Raw genomic sequence first — 17,243 nt, 5'->3', positions numbered from 1 at the left:
TGACCATTTATTATACTAGTTAGGTTTAAATAATGTAATGACTATTCATTATACTAGTTAGGTTTAAATAATGTAATGACCATTTATTATACTAGTTAGGTTTAAATAATGTAATGACTATTTATTATACTAGTTAGGTTTAAATAATATGATGACCATTTATTATACTAGTTAGGTTTAAATAATATGATAACTATTTATTATACTAGTTATGTTTAAATAATGTAATGACCATTTATTATACTAGTTATGTTTAAATAATATGATGACCATTTATTATACTAGTTAGGTTTAAATAATATAATGACCATTTATTATACTAGTTATGTTTAAATAATATAATGACCATTTATTATACTAGTTAGGTTTAAATAATATGATGACTATTCATTATACTAGTTAGGTTTAAATAATATAATGACCATTTATTATACTAGTTAGGTTTAAATAATATAATGACCATTTATTATACTAGTTAGGTTTAAATAATATGATGACCATTTATTATACTAGTTAGGTTTAAATAATATAATGACCATTTATTATACTAGTTAGGTTTAAATAATATAATGACCATTTATTATACTAGTTAGGTTTAAATAATATGATGACCATTTATTATACTAGTTAGGTTTAAATAATATAATGACCATTTATTATACTAGTTAGGTTTAAATAATATAATGACCATTTATTATACTAGTTAGGTTTAAATAATATGATGACCATTTATTATAATACTAGTTAGGTTTAAATAATATGATGACCATTTATTATACTAGTTAGGTTTAAATAATATAATGACCATTTATTATACTAGTTAGGTTTAAATAATATAATAACCATTTATTATACTAGTTAGGTTTAAATAATATAATGACCATTTATTATACTAGTTAGGTTTAAATAATGTAATAACCATTTATTATACTAGTTAGGTTTAAATAATGTAATGACTATTCATTATACTAGTTAGGTTTAAATAATATAATGACCATTTATTATACTAGTTAGGTTTAAATAATATGATGACCATTTATTATACTAGTTAGGTTTAAATAATGTTTAAATAATATAATGACTATTTATTATACTAGTTAGGTTTAGATAATATGATGATCATTTATTATACTAGTTAGGTTTAAATAATATGATGACCATTTATTATACTAGTTAGGTTTAAATAATATGATGATCATTTATTATACTAGTTAGGTTTAAATAATATAATGACCATTTATTATACTAGTTAGGTTTAAATAATATAATGACCATTTATTATACTAGTTAGGTTTAAATAATATAATGACCATTTATTATACTAGTTAGGTTTAAATAATATGATGACCATTTATTATACTAGTTAGGTTTAAATAATATAATGACCATTTATTATACTAGTTAGGTTTAAATAATATAATGACCATTTATTATACTAGTTAGGTTTAAATAATATGATGACCATTTATTATACTAGTTAGGTTTAAATAATATAATGACCATTTATTATACTAGTTAGGTTTAAATAATATAATGACCATTTATTATACTAGTTAGGTTTAAATAATATGATGACCATTTATTATACTAGTTAGGTTTAAATAATATAATGACCATTTATTATACTAGTTAGGTTTAAATAATATAATGACCATTTATTATACTAGTTAGGTTTAAATAATATGATGACCATTTATTATACTAGTTAGGTTTAAATAATATAATGACCATTTATTATACTAGTTAGGTTTAAATAATATAATGACCATTTATTATACTAGTTAGGTTTAAATAATATGATGACCATTTATTATACTAGTTAGGTTTAAATAATATGATAACCATTTATTATACTAGTTATGTTTAAATAATGTAATGACTATTCATTATACTAGTTAGGTTTAAATAATATAATGACCATTTATTATACTAGTTAGGTTTAAATAATATAATGACCATTTATTATACTAGTTAGGTTTAAATAATGTAATGACCATTTATTATACTAGTTAGGTTTAAATAATGTTATGACCATTTATTATACTAGTTAGGTTTAAAAAATGTAATGACCATTTATTATACTAGTTAGGTTTAAATAATATGATAACCATTTATTATACTAGTTAGGTTTAAATAATATAATGACTATTCATTATACTAGTTAGGTTTAAATAATATGATGACCATTTATTATACTAGTTAGGTTTAAATAATGTAATGACTATTTATTATACTAGTTAGGTTTAAATAATATGATGACCATTTATTATACTAGTTAGGTTTAAATAATATGATGACCATTTATTATACTAGTTAGGTTTAAATAATATGATAACTATTTATTATACTAGTTAGGTTTAAATAATATAATGACCATTTATTATACTAGTTAGGTTTAAATAATGTTATGACTATTCATTATACTAGTTAGGTTTAAATAATATGATGACCATTTATTATACTAGTTAGGTTTAAATAATATAATGACTATTTATTATACTAGTTAGGTTTAAAAAATGTAATGACTATTTATTATACTAGTTAGGTTTAAATAATGTAATGACTATTTATTATACTAGTTAGGTTTAAATAATATGATGACCATTTATTATACTAGTTAGGTTTAAATTATATGATGACCATTTATTATACTAGTTAGGTTTAAATAATATGATGACCATTTATTATACTAGTTAGGTTTAAATAATATAATGACTATTTATTATACTAGTTAGGTTTAAATAATGTAATGACTATTTATTATACTAGTTAGGTTTAAATAATGTAATGACTATTTATTATACTAGTTAGGTTTAAATAATATGATGACCATTTATTATACTAGTTAGGTTTAAAAAATATGATGACCATTTATTATACTAGTTAGGTTTAAATAATATGATGACCATTTATTATACTAGTTAGGTTTAAATAATGTAAAGACCATTTATTATACTAGTTATATCAATCTGTCTAACAGTTTAATGTCCCAAACTTCTTGTCAGCTAACTATGACTCTTGCATTACATGTTTTTGATATTGACAGGAATATGATTTTGTGTACAAGCCAGGCAATGTGAGTGAAGCACCACCCATAGTAGGTATGATCAATGTATACTCATTGATGAGGGAATGTTTGTATCAGCTGTTACTATGTGTAACACTTCACAACTAATACACCTTTATTTCTGTTACTATGTGTAACACTTCACAACTGATACACCTTTATATCCGTTACTATGTAACATTTCACAACTAATACACCTTTATTTCTGTTACTGTGTAACACTTCACAACTGATACACCTTTATATCTGTTACTATGTAACACTTCACAACTAATACACTTTTATTTCTGTTACTAAGTAACACTTCACAACTGATACACCTTTATTTCTGTTACTAAGTAACACTTCACAACTAATACACCTTTATATCCGTTACTATGTAACATTTCACAACTAATACACCTTTATATCCGTTACTATGTAACACTTCACAACTAATACACCTTTATATCCGTTACTATGTAACACTTCACAACTAATACACCTTTATTTCTGTTACTATGTAACACTTCACAACTAATACACCTTTATATCTGTTACTATGTAACACTTCACAACTAATACACCTTTATTTCTGTTACTATGTAACACTTCACAACTAATACACCTTTATATCTGTTACTATGTAACACTTCACAACTAATACACTTTTATTTCTGTTACTAAGTAACACTTCACAACTGATACACCTTTATTTTTGTTACTATGTAACACTTCACAACTAATACACCTTTATTTCTGTTACTACGTAACACTTCACAACTGATACACCTTTATTTCTGTTACTATGTAGCACTTCACAACTAATACACCTTTATATCTGTTACTATGTAACACTTCACAACTAATACACCTTTATTTCTTTACTATGTAACACTTCACAACTAATACACCTTTATATCTGTTACTATGTAACACTTCACAACTAATACACTTTTATTTCTGTTACTAAGTAACACTTCACAACTGATACACCTTTATTTTTGTTACTATGTAACACTTCACAACTAATACACCTTTATTTCTGTTACTACGTAACACTTCACAACTGATACACCTTTATTTATGTTACTATGTAGCACTTCACAACTAATACACCTTTATATCTGTTACTATGTAACACTTCACAACTAATACACCTTTATTTCTGTTACTATGTAACACTTCACAACTAATACACCTTTATTTTTGTTACTATGTAACACTTCACAACTAATACACCTTTATTTCTGTTACTACGTAACACTTCACAACTGATACACCTTTATTTATGTTACTATGTAGCACTTCACAACTAATACACCTTTATATCTGTTACTATGTAACACTTCACAACTAATACACCTTTATTTCTGTTACTATGTAACACTTCACAACTAATACACCTTTATATCTGTTACTATGTAACACTTCACAACTAATACACTTTTATTTCTGTTACTAAGTAACACTTCACAACTGATACACCTTTATTTTTGTTACTATGTAACACCACAACTAATACACCTTTATTTCTGTTACTATGTAACACTTCACAACTAATACACTTTTATTTCTGTTACTACGTAACACTTCACAACTAATACACCTTTATTTCTGTTACTATGTAGCACTTCACAACTAATACACCTTTATTTCTGTTACTACGTAACACTTCACAACTAATACACCTTTATTTCTGTTACTATGTAATACTTCATATTTCATAACTTGAACATCTTTATATCTGTTACTATGGTAACATAACTTGTGCCGTATTAGCCTCACGTATCCATAAGGTCACCTATACTACATAGTGGGTTAATCCGTTGACAAATCCCAAAGAATACAGCCAAAATTTTCCTGCAAAATTTTCAAATTGTGTTTGGAATAAAAGTTGAATTGAATACTATGGTTTACCAACAAAATGAAGAATTTCCATTTGAATATAATTTGTACATCTTTATATCTGTTACTATGGTAACACTTCATTACTTGTACATCTCTATATCTGTTACTATGATAACACTTCATAAATTTATACATTTATTTCTATATAGCACCTCATCAACCCAGACTTGATTGGCAGATGTGGTTTGCAGCATTGGGAGATTTTCGTCATAATAAATGGTTTCTTAATATGGTTTACAGATTACTAAAAAATGAACCTGATGGTAAGAATTTATCATTTTCTTTGTCTTTTTTAATAGCTTTGTACAGAAAATATGCACATTTAGCTGATACTTATGATATCTACAGGTTGTAGGAAATAGAACAAGTCATAACTGATATTTAGATATCTACAGGTTGTAGGAAATAGAACAAGTCATAGCTGATATTTAGATGTCTACAGGTTGTAGGAAATAGAACAAGTCATAGCTGATATTTAGATGTCTACAGGTTGTAGGAAATAGAACAAGTCATAACTGATATTTAGATATCTACAGGTTGTAGGAAATATAACAAGTCACAGCTGATACTTAGATGTCTACAGGTTGTAGGAAATAGAACAAGTCATAGCTGATATTTAGATATCTACAGGTTGTAGGAAATAGAACAAGTCATAGCTGATATTTAGATATCTACAGGTTGTAGGAAATAGAACAAGTCATAGCTGATATTTAGATGTCTACAGGTTGTAGGAAATAGAACAAGTCATAACTGATATTTAGATATCTACAGGTTGTAGGAAATAGAACAAGTCATAGCTGATATTTAGATATCTACAGGTTGTAGGAAATAGAACAAGTCATAGCTGATATTTAGATGTCTACAGGTTGTAGGAAATAGAACAAGTCACAACTGATACTTAGATATCTACAGGTTGTAGGAAATAGAACAAGTCATAGCTGATATTTAGATGTCTACAGGTTGTAGGAAATAGAACAAGTCATAGCTGATATTTAGATATCTACAGGTTGTAGGAAATATAACAAGTCATAGCTGATATTTAGATATCTACAGGTTGTAGGAAATAGAACAAGTCATAACTGATACTTAGATATCTACAGGTTGTAGGAAATAGAACAAGTCATAGCTGATATTTAGATGTCTACAGGTTGTAGGAAATAGAACAAGTCATAGCTGATATTTAGATGTCTACAGGTTGTAGGAAATAGAACAAGTCATAGCTGATATTTAGATGTCTACAGGTTGTAGGAAATAGAACAAGTCATAACTGATACTTAGATATCTACAGGTTGTAGGAAATAGAACAAGTCATAACTGATATTTAGATATCTACAGGTTGAAGGAAATAGAACAAGTCATAACTGATATTTAGATATCTACAGGTTGTAGGAAATAGAACAAGTCATAGCTGATATTTAGATATCTACAGATTGTAGGAAATAGAACAAGTCATAGCTGATATTTAGATATCTACAGGTTGTAGGAAATAGAACAAGTCATAGCTGATATTTAGATGTCTACAGGTTGTAGGAAATAGAACAAGTCATAGCTGATATTTAGATATCTACAGGTTGTAGGAAATAGAACAAGTCATAACTGATACTTAGATATCTACAGGTTGTAGGAAATAGAACAAGTCATAGCTGATATTTAGATATCTACAGGTTGTAGGAAATAGAACAAGTCATAACTGATATTTAGATGTCTACAGGTTGTAGGAAATAGAACAAGTCATAACTGATATTTAGATGTCTACAGGTTGTAGGAAATAGAACAAGTCATAGCTGATACTTAGATATCTACAGGTTGTAGGAAATAGAACAAGTCATAGCTGATATTTAGATATCTACAGGTTGTAGGAAATAGAACAAGTCATAGCTGATATTTAGATGTCTACAGGTTGTAGGAAATAGAACAAGTCATAGCTGATATTTAGATATCTACAGGTTGTAGGAAATAGAACAAGTCATAGCTGATATTTAGATATCTACAGGTTGTAGGAAATAGAACAAGTCATAGCTGATATTTAGATATCTACAGGTTGTAGGAAATAGAACAAGTCACAACTGATATTTAGATGTCTACAGGTTGTAGGAAATAGAACAAGTCATAGCTGATATTTAGATATCTACAGGTTGTAGGAAATAGAACAAGTCATAGCTGATATTTAGATATCTACAGGTTGTAGGAAATAGAACAAGTCATAGCTGATACTTAGATATCTACAGGTTGTAGGAAATAGAACAAGTCATAGCTGATATTTAGATGTCTACAGGTTGTAGGAAATAGAACAAGTCATAACTGATATTTAGATGTCTACAGGTTGTAGGAAATAGAACAAGTCATAACTGATATTTAGATATCTACAGGTTGTAGGAAATAGAACAAGTCATAGCTGATATTTAGATATCTACAGGTTGTAGGAAATAGAACAAGTCATAACTGATATTTAGATGTCTACAGGTTGTAGGAAATAGAACAAGTCATAGCTGATATTTAGATATCTACAGGTTGTAGGAAATAGAACAAGTCATAACTGATATTTAGATATCTACAGGTTGTAGGAAATAGAACAAGTCATAGCTGATATTTAGATGTCTACAGGTTGTAGGAAATAGAACAAGTCATAGCTGATATTTAGATGTCTACAGGTTGTAGGAAATAGAACAAGTCATAACTGATATTTAGATATCTACAGGTTGTAGGAAATAGAACAAGTCATAGCTGATATTTAGATATCTACAGGTTGTAGGAAATAGAACAAGTCATAGCTGATATTTAGATGTCTACAGGTTGTAGGAAATAGAACAAGTCACAGCTGATATTTAGATGTCTACAGGTTGTAGGAAATAGAACAAGTCATAGCTGATATTTAGATATCTACAGGTTGTAGGAAATAGAACAAGTCATAGCTGATATTTAGATGTCTACAGGTTGTAGGAAATAGAACAAGTCATAGCTGATATTTAGATATCTACAGGTTGTAGGAAATAGAACAAGTATTAGCTGGTACTTAGATGTCTACAGGTTGTAGGAAATAGAACAAGTCATAGCTGATATTTAGATATCTACAGGTTGTAGGAAATAGAACAAGTCATAGCTGATATTTAGATGTCTACAGGTTGTAGGAAATAGAACAAGTCATAACTGATATTTAGATATCTACAGGTTGTAGGAAATAGAACAAGTCATAACTGATATTTAGATATCTACAGGTTGTAGGAAATAGAACAAGTCATAGCTGATATTTAGATATCTACAGGTTGTAGGAAATAGAACAAGTCATAACTGATACTTAGATATCTACAGGTTGTAGGAAATAGAACAAGTCATAGCTGATATTTAGATGTCTACAGGTTGTAGGAAATAGAACAAGTCATAACTGATACTTATATATCTACAGGTTGTAGGAAATAGAACAAGTCATAACTGATATTTAGATATCTACAGGTTGAAGGAAATAGAACAAGTCATAGCTGATATTTAGATATCTACAGGTTGTAGGAAATAGAACAAGTCACAGCTGATATTTAGATGTCTACAGGTTGTAGGAAATAGAACAAGTCATAGCTGATACTTAGATATCTACAGGTTGTAGGAAATAGAACAAGTCATAGCTGATATTTAGATATCTACAGGTTGTAGGAAATAGAACAAGTCATAACTGATACTTAGATATCTACAGGTTGTAGGAAATAGAACAAGTCATAGCTGATATTTAGATATCTACAGGTTGTAGGAAATAGAACAAGTCATAACTGATATTTAGATGTCTACAGGTTGTAGGAAATAGAACAAGTCATAACTGATACTTAGATATCTACAGGTTGTAGGAAATAGAACAAGTCATAACTGATACTTAGATATCTACAGGTTGTAGGAAATAGAACAAGCCATAACTGATATTTAGATGTCTACAGGTTGTAGGAAATAGAACAAGTCATAACTGATACTTAGATATCTACAGGTTGTAGGAAATAGAACAAGTCATAGCTGATATTTAGATATCTACAGGTTGTAGGAAATAGAACAAGTCATAGCTGATATTTAGATGTCTACAGGTTGTAGGAAATAGAACAAGTCATAACTGATATTTAGATGTCTACAGGTTGTAGGAAATAGAACAAGTCATAGCTGATATTTAGATATCTACAGGTTGTAGGAAATAGAACAAGTCATAGCTGATACTTAGATGTCTACAGGTTGTAGGAAATAGAACAAGTCATAGCTGATATTTAGATATCTACAGGTTGTAGGAAATAGAACAAGTCATAACTGATATTTATATATCTACAGGTTGTAGGAAATAGAACAAGTCATAACTGATATTTAGATATCTACAGGTTGTAGGAAATAGAACAAGTCATAACTGATATTTATATATCTACAGGTTGTAGGAAATAGAACAAGTCATAGCTGATATTTAGATATCTACAGGTTGTAGGAAATAGAACAAGTCATAACTGATATTTAGATGTCTACAGATTGTAGGAAATAGAACAAGTCATAACTGATATTTAGATGTCTACAGGTTGTAGGAAATAGAACAAGTCATAGCTGATATTTAGATATCTACAGGTTGTAGGAAATAGAACAAGTCATAGCTGATATTTAGATATCTACAGGTTGTAGGAAATAGAACAAGTCATAACTGATATTTAGATGTCTACAGATTGTAGGAAATAGAACAAGTCATAGCTGATATTTAGATATCTACAGGTTGTAGGAAATAGAACAAGTCATAACTGATATTTAGATGTCTACAGATTGTAGGAAATAGAACAAGTCATAGCTGATATTTAGATATCTACAGGTTGTAGGAAATAGAACAAGTCATAACTGATATTTAGATATCTACAGGTTGTAGGAAATAGAACAAGTCATAGCTGATATTTAGATATCTACAGGTTGTAGGAAATAGAACAAGTCATAACTGATATTTAGATATCTACAGGTTGTAGGAAATAGAACAAGTCATAGCTGATATTTAGATATCTACAGGTTGTAGGAAATAGAACAAGTCATAGCTGATATTTAGATATCTACAGGTTGTAGGAAATAGAACAAGTCATAGCTGATACTTAGATGTCAACAGGTTGTAGGAAATAGAACAAGTCATAACTGATACTTAGATGTCTACAGGTTGTAGGAAATAGAACAAGTCATAACTGATATTTAGATATCTACAGGTTGTAGGAAATAGAACAAGTCATAGCTGATATTTAGATATCTACAGGTTGTAGGAAATAGAACAAGTCATAGCTGATATTTAGATGTCTACAGGTTGTAGGAAATAGAACAAGTCATAGCTGATATTTAGATGTCTACAGGTTGTAGGAAATAGAACAAGTCATAGCTGATATTTAGATATCTACAGGTTGTAGGAAATAGAACAAGTCATAGCTGATACTTACATGTCTACAGGTTGTAGGAAATAGAACAAGTCATAACTGATATTTAGATATCTACAGGTTGTAGGAAATAGAACAAGTCATAGCTGATATTTAGATGTCTACAGGTTGTAGGAAATAGAACAAGTCACAGCTGATATTTAGATGTCTACAGGTTGTAGGAAATAGAACAAGTCATAGCTGATATTTAGATATCTACAGGTTGTAGGAAATAGAACAAGTCATAGCTGATATTTAGATATCTACAGGTTGTAGGAAATATAACAAGTCATAGCTGATATTTAGATATCTACAGGTTGTAGGAAATAGAACAAGTCATAACTGATACTTAGATATCTACAGGTTGTAGGAAATAGAACAAGTCATAGCTGATATTTAGATGTCTACAGGTTGTAGGAAATAGAACAAGTCATAGCTGATATTTAGATGTCTACAGGTTGTAGGAAATAGAACAAGTCATAGCTGATATTTAGATGTCTACAGGTTGTAGGAAATAGAACAAGTCATAACTGATACTTAGATATCTACAGGTTGTAGGAAATAGAACAAGTCATAACTGATATTTAGATATCTACAGGTTGAAGGAAATAGAACAAGTCATAGCTGATATTTAGATATCTACAGGTTGTAGGAAATAGAACAAGTCATAGCTGATATTTAGATGTCTACAGGTTGTAGGAAATAGAACAAGTCATAGCTGATATTTAGATATCTACAGGTTGTAGGAAATAGAACAAGTCATAACTGATACTTAGATATCTACAGGTTGTAGGAAATAGAACAAGTCATAGCTGATATTTAGATATCTACAGGTTGTAGGAAATAGAACAAGTCATAACTGATATTTAGATGTCTACAGGTTGTAGGAAATAGAACAAGTCATAACTGATATTTAGATGTCTACAGGTTGTAGGAAATAGAACAAGTCATAGCTGATACTTAGATATCTACAGGTTGTAGGAAATAGAACAAGTCATAGCTGATATTTAGATATCTACAGGTTGTAGGAAATAGAACAAGTCATAGCTGATATTTAGATGTCTACAGGTTGTAGGAAATAGAACAAGTCATAGCTGATATTTAGATATCTACAGGTTGTAGGAAATAGAACAAGTCATAGCTGATATTTAGATATCTACAGGTTGTAGGAAATAGAACAAGTCATAGCTGATATTTAGATATCTACAGGTTGTAGGAAATAGAACAAGTCACAACTGATATTTAGATGTCTACAGGTTGTAGGAAATAGAACAAGTCATAGCTGATATTTAGATATCTACAGGTTGTAGGAAATAGAACAAGTCATAGCTGATATTTAGATATCTACAGGTTGTAGGAAATAGAACAAGTCATAGCTGATACTTAGATATCTACAGGTTGTAGGAAATAGAACAAGTCATAGCTGATATTTAGATGTCTACAGGTTGTAGGAAATAGAACAAGTCATAACTGATATTTAGATGTCTACAGGTTGTAGGAAATAGAACAAGTCATAACTGATATTTAGATATCTACAGGTTGTAGGAAATAGAACAAGTCATAGCTGATATTTAGATATCTACAGGTTGTAGGAAATAGAACAAGTCATAACTGATATTTAGATGTCTACAGGTTGTAGGAAATAGAACAAGTCATAGCTGATATTTAGATATCTACAGGTTGTAGGAAATAGAACAAGTCATAACTGATATTTAGATATCTACAGGTTGTAGGAAATAGAACAAGTCATAGCTGATATTTAGATGTCTACAGGTTGTAGGAAATAGAACAAGTCATAGCTGATATTTAGATGTCTACAGGTTGTAGGAAATAGAACAAGTCATAACTGATATTTAGATATCTACAGGTTGTAGGAAATAGAACAAGTCATAGCTGATATTTAGATATCTACAGGTTGTAGGAAATAGAACAAGTCATAGCTGATATTTAGATGTCTACAGGTTGTAGGAAATAGAACAAGTCACAGCTGATATTTAGATGTCTACAGGTTGTAGGAAATAGAACAAGTCATAGCTGATATTTAGATATCTACAGGTTGTAGGAAATAGAACAAGTCATAGCTGATATTTAGATGTCTACAGGTTGTAGGAAATAGAACAAGTCATAGCTGATATTTAGATATCTACAGGTTGTAGGAAATAGAACAAGTCATAGCTGGTACTTAGATGTCTACAGGTTGTAGGAAATAGAACAAGTCATAGCTGATATTTAGATATCTACAGGTTGTAGGAAATAGAACAAGTCATAGCTGATATTTAGATGTCTACAGGTTGTAGGAAATAGAACAAGTCATAACTGATATTTAGATATCTACAGGTTGTAGGAAATAGAACAAGTCATAGCTGATATTTAGATATCTACAGGTTGTAGGAAATAGAACAAGTCATAACTGATACTTAGATATCTACAGGTTGTAGGAAATAGAACAAGTCATAGCTGATATTTAGATGTCTACAGGTTGTAGGAAATAGAACAAGTCATAACTGATACTTAGATATCTACAGGTTGTAGGAAATAGAACAAGTCATAACTGATATTTAGATATCTACAGGTTGAAGGAAATAGAACAAGTCATAGCTGATATTTAGATATCTACAGGTTGTAGGAAATAGAACAAGTCACAGCTGATATTTAGATGTCTACAGGTTGTAGGAAATAGAACAAGTCATAGCTGATACTTAGATATCTACAGGTTGTAGGAAATAGAACAAGTCATAGCTGATATTTAGATATCTACAGGTTGTAGGAAATAGAACAAGTCATAACTGATACTTAGATATCTACAGGTTGTAGGAAATAGAACAAGTCATAGCTGATATTTAGATATCTACAGGTTGTAGGAAATAGAACAAGTCATAACTGATATTTAGATGTCTACAGGTTGTAGGAAATAGAACAAGTCATAACTGATACTTAGATATCTACAGGTTGTAGGAAATAGAACAAGTCATAACTGATACTTAGATATCTACAGGTTGTAGGAAATAGAACAAGCCATAACTGATATTTAGATGTCTACAGGTTGTAGGAAATAGAACAAGTCATAACTGATACTTAGATATCTACAGGTTGTAGGAAATAGAACAAGTCATAGCTGATATTTAGATATCTACAGGTTGTAGGAAATAGAACAAGTCATAGCTGATATTTAGATGTCTACAGGTTGTAGGAAATAGAACAAGTCATAACTGATATTTAGATGTCTACAGGTTGTAGGAAATAGAACAAGTCATAGCTGATATTTAGATATCTACAGGTTGTAGGAAATAGAACAAGTCATAGCTGATACTTAGATGTCTACAGGTTGTAGGAAATAGAACAAGTCATAGCTGATATTTAGATATCTACAGGTTGTAGGAAATAGAACAAGTCATAACTGATATTTATATATCTACAGGTTGTAGGAAATAGAACAAGTCATAACTGATATTTAGATATCTACAGGTTGTAGGAAATAGAACAAGTCATAACTGATATTTATATATCTACAGGTTGTAGGAAATAGAACAAGTCATAGCTGATATTTAGATATCTACAGGTTGTAGGAAATAGAACAAGTCATAACTGATATTTAGATGTCTACAGATTGTAGGAAATAGAACAAGTCATAACTGATATTTAGATGTCTACAGGTTGTAGGAAATAGAACAAGTCATAGCTGATATTTAGATATCTACAGGTTGTAGGAAATAGAACAAGTCATAGCTGATATTTAGATATCTACAGGTTGTAGGAAATAGAACAAGTCATAACTGATATTTAGATGTCTACAGATTGTAGGAAATAGAACAAGTCATAGCTGATATTTAGATATCTACAGGTTGTAGGAAATAGAACAAGTCATAACTGATATTTAGATGTCTACAGATTGTAGGAAATAGAACAAGTCATAGCTGATATTTAGATATCTACAGGTTGTAGGAAATAGAACAAGTCATAACTGATATTTAGATATCTACAGGTTGTAGGAAATAGAACAAGTCATAGCTGATATTTAGATATCTACAGGTTGTAGGAAATAGAACAAGTCATAACTGATATTTAGATATCTACAGGTTGTAGGAAATAGAACAAGTCATAGCTGATATTTAGATATCTACAGGTTGTAGGAAATAGAACAAGTCATAGCTGATATTTAGATATCTACAGGTTGTAGGAAATAGAACAAGTCATAGCTGATACTTAGATGTCAACAGGTTGTAGGAAATAGAACAAGTCATAACTGATACTTAGATGTCTACAGGTTGTAGGAAATAGAACAAGTCATAACTGATATTTAGATATCTACAGGTTGTAGGAAATAGAACAAGTCATAGCTGATATTTAGATATCTACAGGTTGTAGGAAATAGAACAAGTCATAGCTGATATTTAGATGTCTACAGGTTGTAGGAAATAGAACAAGTCATAGCTGATATTTAGATGTCTACAGGTTGTAGGAAATAGAACAAGTCATAGCTGATATTTAGATATCTACAGGTTGTAGGAAATAGAACAAGTCATAGCTGATACTTACATGTCTACAGGTTGTAGGAAATAGAACAAGTCATAACTGATATTTAGATATCTACAGGTTGTAGGAAATAGAACAAGTCATAGCTGATATTTAGATGTCTACAGGTTGTAGGAAATAGAACAAGTCACAGCTGATATTTAGATGTCTACAGGTTGTAGGAAATAGAACAAGTCATAGCTGATATTTAGATATCTACAGGTTGTAGGAAATAGAACAAGTCATAGCTGATATTTAGATATCTACAGGTTGTAGGAAATAGAACAAGTCATAGCTGATATTTAGATGTCTACAGGTTGTAGGAAATATAACAAGTCACAGCTGATACTTAGATATCTACAGGTTGTAGGAAATAGAACAAGTCATAGCTGATATTTAGATATCTACAGGTTGTAGGAAATAGAACAAGTCATAACTGATGTTTAGATATCTACAGGTTGTAGGAAATAGAACAAGTCATAGCTGATATTTAGATATCTACAGGTTGTAGGAAATAGAACAAGTCATAGCTGATATTTAGATGTCTACAGGTTGTAGGAAATATAACAAGTCACAGCTGATACTTAGATATCTACAGGTTGTAGGAAATAGAACAAGTCATAGCTGATATTTAGATATCTACAGGTTGTAGGAAATAGAACAAGTCATAGCTGATATTTAGATATCTACAGGTTGTAGGAAATAGAACAAGTCATAACTGATACTTAGATATCTACAGGTTGTAGGAAATAGAACAAGTCATAGCTGATATTTAGATGTCTACAGGTTGTAGGAAATAGAACAAGTCATAGCTGATATTTAGATATCTACAGGTTGTAGGAAATAGAACAAGTCATAACTGATGTTTAGATATCTACAGGTTGTAGGAAATAGAACAAGTCATAGCTGATATTTAGATATCTACAGGTTGTAGGAAATAGAACAAGTCATAGCTGATATTTAGATGTCTACAGGTTGTAGGAAATATAACAAGTCACAGCTGATACTTAGATATCTACAGGTTGTAGGAAATAGAACAAGTCATAGCTGATATTTAGATATCTACAGGTTGTAGGAAATAGAACAAGTCATAGCTGATATTTAGATATCTACAGGTTGTAGGAAATAGAACAAGTCATAACTGATATTTAGATATCTACAGGTTGTAGGAAATAGAACAAGTCATAGCTGATATTTAGATATCTACAGGTTGTAGGAAATAGAACAAGTCATAGCTGATATTTAGATGTCTACAGGTTGTAGGAAATAGAACAAGTCATAGCTGATATTTAGATGTCTACAGGTTGTAGGAAATAGAACAAGTCATAGCTGATATTTAGATATCTACAGGTTGTAGGAAATAGAACAAGTCATAGCTGATACTTACATGTCTACAGGTTGTAGGAAATAGAACAAGTCATAACTGATATTTAGATATCTACAGGTTGTAGGAAATAGAACAAGTCATAGCTGATATTTAGATGTCTACAGGTTGTAGGAAATAGAACAAGTCACAGCTGATATTTAGATGTCTACAGGTTGTAGGAAATAGAACAAGTCATAGCTGATATTTAGATATCTACAGGTTGTAGGAAATAGAACAAGTCATAGCTGATATTTAGATATCTACAGGTTGTAGGAAATAGAACAAGTCATAGCTGATATTTAGATGTCTACAGGTTGTAGGAAATATAACAAGTCACAGCTGATACTTAGATATCTACAGGTTGTAGGAAATAGAACAAGTCATAGCTGATATTTAGATATCTACAGGTTGTAGGAAATAGAACAAGTCATAACTGATGTTTAGATATCTACAGGTTGTAGGAAATAGAACAAGTCATAGCTGATATTTAGATATCTACAGGTTGTAGGAAATAGAACAAGTCATAGCTGATATTTAGATGTCTACAGGTTGTAGGAAATATAACAAGTCACAGCTGATACTTAGATATCTACAGGTTGTAGGAAATAGAACAAGTCATAGCTGATATTTAGATATCTACAGGTTGTAGGAAATAGAACAAGTCATAGCTGATATTTAGATATCTACAGGTTGTAGGAAATAGAACAAGTCATAACTGATACTTAGATATCTACAGGTTGTAGGAAATAGAACAAGTCATAGCTGATATTTAGATGTCTACAGGTTGTAGGAAATAGAACAAGTCATAACTGATATTTAGATATCTACAGGTTGTAGGAAATATAACAAGTCATAACTGATACTTAGATATCTACAGGTTGTAGGAAATAGAACAAGTCATAGCTGATATTTAGATATCTACAGGTTGTAGGAAATAGAACAAGTCATAGCTGATATTTAGATGTCTACAGGTTGTAGGAAATAGAACAAGTCATAGCTGATATTTAGATATCTACAG

The 17,243-nt window shown here is 29.8% G+C and overlaps 1 protein-coding gene across 1 annotated transcript in view; it reads left to right on the top strand.

The window, feature by feature from the left end:
- LOC144448500 (lipase maturation factor 2-like) overlaps positions 1-17,243 on the top strand; it is a 72,591-nt gene that overhangs the window by 39,726 nt on the left and 15,622 nt on the right. The window contains exons 10-11 of the mRNA XM_078138762.1: positions 3,047-3,101; positions 5,107-5,220. Of these exons, the coding sequence (XP_077994888.1) occupies positions 3,047-3,101; positions 5,107-5,220 (169 nt within the window). The remainder of the gene's footprint in view (positions 1-3,046; positions 3,102-5,106; positions 5,221-17,243) is intronic.

This window comes from Glandiceps talaboti, chromosome 17 (assembly GCF_964340395.1).
Source record: "Glandiceps talaboti chromosome 17, keGlaTala1.1, whole genome shotgun sequence".
Classification (NCBI taxonomy): domain Eukaryota; kingdom Metazoa; phylum Hemichordata; class Enteropneusta; family Spengelidae; genus Glandiceps; species Glandiceps talaboti.
This window is presented reverse-complemented; position numbering and strand designations above follow the sequence as displayed.